The 6,266-nt window shown below is 37.4% G+C and overlaps 1 protein-coding gene across 1 annotated transcript in view; it reads left to right on the top strand.

The window, feature by feature from the left end:
• The window catches only part of NRXN1 (neurexin 1), a 183,925-nt gene that overhangs the window by 159,343 nt on the left and 18,316 nt on the right, over positions 1-6,266 (top strand). Inside the window, exon 5 of the mRNA XM_011981602.1 lies at positions 2,234-2,321. Within this exon, the coding sequence (XP_011836992.1) occupies positions 2,234-2,321 (88 nt within the window). The remainder of the gene's footprint in view (positions 1-2,233; positions 2,322-6,266) is intronic.

Genomic DNA, 6,266 nt, shown 5'->3' with positions numbered 1-6,266 from the left:
CACTGTTGGTGGGAGTGTAAATTAGTTCAACCATTGTGGAAGACAGTGTGGTGATTCCTCAAGGATCTAGAACCAGAAATACCATTTGATCCAGCGATCCTATTACTGGGTATATACCCAAAGGATTATAAATCATTCTACTATAAAGACACATGCACATGTATATTTATTGCAGCACTATTCACAATAGCAAAGACTTGGAACAAACTCAAATGCCCATCAGTGACAGACTGGATATAGAAAATGTGATACATATACACCATGGAATACTATGCAGCCATGAAAAGGATGGGTTCATGTCCCTTGCAGGGACATGGATAAAGCTGGAAACCATCATTCTCAGCAAACTAACACAGAAACAGAAAACCAAACACTCCATATTCTCACTCATAAGTGGGAGTTGAACAATGAGAACACATGGACACAGGGAGGGGAACATCACATACTGGGGCCTGTCGGAGGGTGGGGGTCTAGGGGAGGTATAGCATTAGGAGAAATACCTAATGTAGATGACGGGTTGATGGGTGCAGCAAACCACCATGGCACATGTATACCTATATGACAAACCTGCATATTCTGCACATGTATCCCGGAACTTAAAGTATAATAAAAAAAAAAAAAAGAGAGAGAGAAAGCCCACAAATTATCAAATATCAGGCATGAAAGGGGAGTTAGCACTGCAAATGCCACAAACACTGAAGAATGAAAAGTTAGAATATTATGAATAACTTTGTCAATAAATTCAACAATTAAAAAAAAAAGACTTACACTTCCTGGAAAACCAGTATTTTTAACTTCCCTTTCTAAAATAGCAGCAAAATGCATAAATCCAGAAACTCTCCCAATTGTCTCAGAATTAAGAGCAGAGTAACAGGAAACCATCTAAAATGCTGTTTAAAGGTTTCTGTTTATTTAAAGTTATATTGTAAAGCATTTGCATCTGAACAAATTTTTGTTCTTAAAGACCCTGCACCTGAAAGATTTTTAAGCCTAATACTTTCTATAAAAGTGCATCACCCCTTGTCTCCATTTTTCAAAATGCCACAACTTTCCTAAAAATTATTTAGTTACACTTTAATCTGTGACAATATTAGGTGCTCCTTTAATATTAGGTGCTCATATCGTATTTCTGCTTTTTCTTTGAAGACCTTTATTGTTTTCTATATTATTTTAATTCCACCTTTAAATGAGAACTGTATCAATGTTGCAGTTCTGAGTATTGTTTGAACAATTCTGATCTCTTTAGTCCTTAGTAGATGTAATGAGATATTTTTATTTATTTGTATACATTGGAATCTCTGTTTTACTTTAGCAGAGCCAACTCTGATATAAGCCTTTACAAATTCCATGCAGTATCTATGCTGAATTTACTGCAGCTTGTAAGCGGCAATAAAGAACAACCTTTCGTGCTTATCAATGTGTTGATTATGTGACTAACTGCTAGGATTTACACACTCTGCTTTTTATTACAGTGATAGTTATCTTTTTTGCTATAAGCGCAGTGAAGCAACTAGAATGTCACAGAGAAAACTATCACCTCTTCCCCTCCCCCACTTTGAATGCACTTTTCATTTATTATGAAACTATAATGATGAAAGGGATGATGGGGAAGAAATACCTGCTATCTGAACATTACAAAAATGAGCTTCAAGTGTGAAATCATAATGAAAATGGAAAAGTGTCTTAAATGGATTGTATTTCCTTGCCTTTGTGCACCAATGAAAGAGCTATCTAATTCTCTACTTAATCTGTGTTTCCTACAATAACAAGCTATATCTCAAAGATTCATCAAACTCTACGTAGTCGTGAATGTAAAAGGTTATGGCTATTCTGCTTTTAGGAGGCCAAGCACAAGTACTACATAAAGCCCACTGATGCATACGTTGTAGCTCTCCAGGCTGTAATACATGTCAAATCATCTGTTTCTCCCAGGTTGTTTTAAACCTCTGTATGATACTGTGTGCAGCTTCTATCTGCATTTGAGTGGATAGGTATCGACAAGTTGGCTGTCACCATTTCTACGTCCTCATGTAAACTAAGGTGTAATCAAGTTTTCAGAAATAGGCAGTTACTTCTATGAAGTATCTAAAATTTAAACTCTGTATCTTTAGAAAGGGAAATGGTGAATTTGGTTTATTGATAAACAAGTTGCGTTTCACTTGTCAATGAGACAAAGATGAGAGAGTCTGTTAGGACTCTTTAAATTAATCTACTGAATGTGTTTCTTTTGCAGACCACAGATGACATCCTTGTGGCCTCAGCAGAGTGTCCCAGTGATGATGAGGACATTGACCCCTGTGAGCCGAGCTCAGGTGGGTTAGGTTAGTCGACTTTTTTTTCTTACTTCCTTGGCTTTACTGTGAATCTTTGTTGCATGTTATATTCCTTAGAAGGGCCTTACATCCATGTCTAGAAGGCTACCCTCCTATACAATGGTTGATTGTAAGATGAGGACTCTTACTTTTTACATAAATTTTTCTACATTTATTGAAAAAAATTAAAAACAAAACACGCCAAGATTATGTATTTCAGAAAAAGCAGTGGGTATAGCACACAAGGTTGCTACCTTACTGTTCACTTTCCATTAGCTCACAACATAATTTTTGTGTGGAACAGTATAATGAGCTTTCCCTTGGGTCACTCATAGTAAAATTATAAAGCTAAAAAATTGCAGCACATTGTGCAAAATTATTTGACCTTTCTGCTGACAAAAAATCCCCACCACTCACTCTGCCAGCAAATTACCTTAAGTGATATATTTCTCAATTTTGGAAGTGAGAGTATTATGGCAGTAGTAAAACAAACAGCAGGTAGAGTCCTTGATATATTTAATAGAGAAACATTTGATTCTTGCCTTGTTTCCCTAAAATTCAAGCTGAAGCATTTTACTTCTTTATGATATGTTTGCATCTTCTGATGTGACTAACACATAAATAATATTACCATACAGCCCTTATACCATTAAGTGGTGGCTGTAGACCCTGAAAAATAAATGAAGCAGAGCCTAGATTTGACTCCAGATATTCATAATCTCAAATGTTAGGCTCATTTCCATTAGTTTTGTTTTGTTTTGTTTTTGGAAAGCAGTATTTAAATCCAATAATATTCTTTGCTGGCCACAGTGGCTCACGCCTGTAATCCCAGCACTTTGCGAACCTGTCAGGCAGATCACGTGAGGTCAGGAGTTCGAGACCAGCCTGACCAACATACCGAAACCCCGTGTCTGCCAAAAATACAAAAATTAGCCAGGGGTGGTGGTGTGCACCTGTAATCCCAGCTACTCGGGAGGCTGAGGCAGGAGAATCACTTGAATTTTGGAGGCAGAGGTTGCAGTCAGCCAAGATCACGCCACTGCACTTCAGTCTGGGTGACAGAGTGAGACTTTGTCTCAAAATAGTAATAATAATAATAATAATAATAATATTGTTTGCATTAACAAAATCAGTGAGGTGGATATGGACTAGCCACTGTCTGCTAGTGGTGTCTATTGACGTCACCTGGAATCCCAGGAGAATTTCATGTTACAAGAAAGCAATGAATTTGCATTCTTGTGAAGAATACATTTTAGAGTAAATTTTTAGAGTAAATCTGCTCTTTAGAGTAAATCGGGATGTGTATCGTGCATCTCGTTTTGAATATTTGAAGATCACTTCCCCCACTGATTGTAACTACTGACTCTAGCGCTTAGAGAGCAGCTGCTGAGTGCCAGGGAGGGGGATGAGCTCTGCAGTCACCTCGCAACAGGAGAGGGCGTGGGAGACCAGGCTGAGTATGCTCTGGTCCTCTTTCCTCCAGGCTGCACAGTGCCAGTCAGGATTCTCAGCCCCCAGAAACATCTGTCATTCACAATGATCAGCTCTCTCACGATCATCCATTCCATTCTCCCAGCTTATTGACCTCTGCAATCATTCCCTCTTGGTTGTCGTGACAGATATAGTCACATCATGGCACTATCCCAGGCCCCTTTACTACAGTCTTGCCTTTGTTTTCATTGATATGCTTAATCTCTCTGTTAGTTAGCAACAACAACAACAAAGAAGAAAATCATTGCTGTTGCTTTTCTGTCATTATATCAGTCCCATCTCTCTGCCTTTTCCCACCCTCAAATTTACCTTCCCCATTTCTTGTATGCTCACATGTCCAACCTTCCTGGTGTTAATCTTTCATATGAGGACATTCTTTTTTCTAGCTCTTCTCTGAGATCCTCTAGCATGAATTGTCCATGTAACAAAGTCTGGTCTTTGTATATTGGGGTGTGTGTTATGTATAGTTGATTTTGTTTTCCCAATTACTGTTTTCTTGAGGTTAGTCTGTTTTTTCAGTATTTTACACAGTATTAATACAGTGATGAAAACTGTTGAAGTTCTTACTAATTACAGGTCTTGCTGAATCCGTCTTTTATTGTCTAAGTATAAGCTATCATACCTTTCTTGCAGAATCCTTACCTTGAGTACCCAGTGAATCACAGTAACTAATTGCACTTACAATTGTCACTTTTTCTTCTTGAGCTCAGCTGAATGATCCAGTTCTTTGAGCCATTGCTTGTAGGTCTGATTAACCATTCCTTATAGACTAGTTTACTGCCTTTTGCTCTGGTGACACTAGACCTAAGAACAAGATAGTGGAGGAAGAAGATAGAGGAGAGGAGAGAAAAGGGGGATGGGGTAACCCTTTTGCCATAGTCTTCTCCTTGTTCACCCAAATTTTGTCTGCTTTGTTAAATATCATAACACAATGGAAAGTGAGTAGCAGCTTATTAATTGCCATACTCCAGGGAATCTTTCTGCCTTTGTTTTCTTTACCACAGTATCACTACCTGAAAGAATCATGTTTACTTATCTATTTGTTTTTCATTCATTAATGTATAGCTTGAATCTCCCCACAAGAAGGTAAACTCCAGGAAGCAGGAACCCTGTTTTTCTTGCTGCCTGCATGGACTTGTTCTGTCAATTTTAATTCTGTTCTACCGCACCAAAGTCTGTTGCCCAAAATGAAAAACACACCAGCTACGGATTCCATCTAATGACAGCTACTTTAACACTCTTGCACCAAGCCTCCTTTAACTTTTTCTCCTCTCTTTCCATATGTCCCTCCGTGTCCCTCCTCACTCTTCAGTTTTCAATTTATCAGTTCCTGTTAAAGCAAGAACTTCAGATTATTCTGTGATAATGGGATCATTCACTATAAACCTGTCCTGTGATCTTATCTCCCCTGGTCTTGATAATGTATGCCATGAATCATGTCTCTTTCAATTTCTGATGTTAAATCTCTTTCTACATTAGCCTTTTCTGTCCAACTCCCTATTACTTTTTTTTCAAGTCTGTCTTTCATGCTTCATATGGAGGTGACTCTTTTGGCAGAAATTGGTTCTATTTATGTGATAGCTTCTAATGAAATTCTTAGTTTATATGATGTTTTTCTATTTTTTCAACTTTTTTCTTGGAATAGGGGTTGCATTTTTCTGTTTGTTTTTGTTTTGAATCCTAAATCTGAATAATGCTCCATCATAGGCTGCCCGTCCTGCAGCTCATTGTTTCCTAATGTACTGGTTTTCTTAAATCTCTTTTTCCTGCTTGCGATTCATCTTGAATGCAAATGTAAAATAATAGACAATAATTATAGCTGCTGCTGTTATTAGACATTGGATAATTGTAGCTGCTATTAGATGTTAGAAATATCTTCATAAAAATTATTTTGCCTATTAGGCTGTATTTTGGGATAGTGGCTTTTTATAAAACTAACATATGGAGGTAAATATTCTGATACAGACATATCTTCTATGCACATTTGCTAGTCCTTGGGCAAGTGAAAGCAAATCTTTGTAAGATGCACCGTTACCTTTATAGGTGTGTTGCCCAAATCTTCTGGGTAACTCACTCTCCCTAAGTATTTACTCATGAGTTTTCTAATCACTCTGACCCTCCCCCACCTTCAAAAAATGGCTTTCTCTCTGAAAATGTGCTATGTTCCTTGTTTAGGTACCTTCCTAAAGCTGTTAGTGGAAGAAATAGGAAAAATCTAGCATCATCTTGAGTACTAGTAAATTTTTCCTTTTATCAAATATTTGATAAATTGGAATTACCTGTGGTTCCACTCAGAACTCTTAATGAACAGGGAAGTTATATATTTGGTGGGCTGTCAGCTTCATCATTGATCAATTATTGAGTGTCACTATATACCCACTGCTCTGCTACGCTCTGGGAGCAAAAATAGAGAGTTTATACTTTCAGTTCTTTTTTTTTTTTTTTTTTTTTTTTTTTTTTTTT

The sequence above is a fragment of the Mandrillus leucophaeus genome, unplaced genomic scaffold (assembly GCF_000951045.1).
Source record: "Mandrillus leucophaeus isolate KB7577 unplaced genomic scaffold, Mleu.le_1.0 Scaffold229, whole genome shotgun sequence".
Lineage (NCBI taxonomy): Eukaryota > Metazoa > Chordata > Mammalia > Primates > Cercopithecidae > Mandrillus > Mandrillus leucophaeus.
Note: the sequence above shows the minus strand (reverse complement) of the source record. Positions and strands in the feature narration are given on the sequence as shown.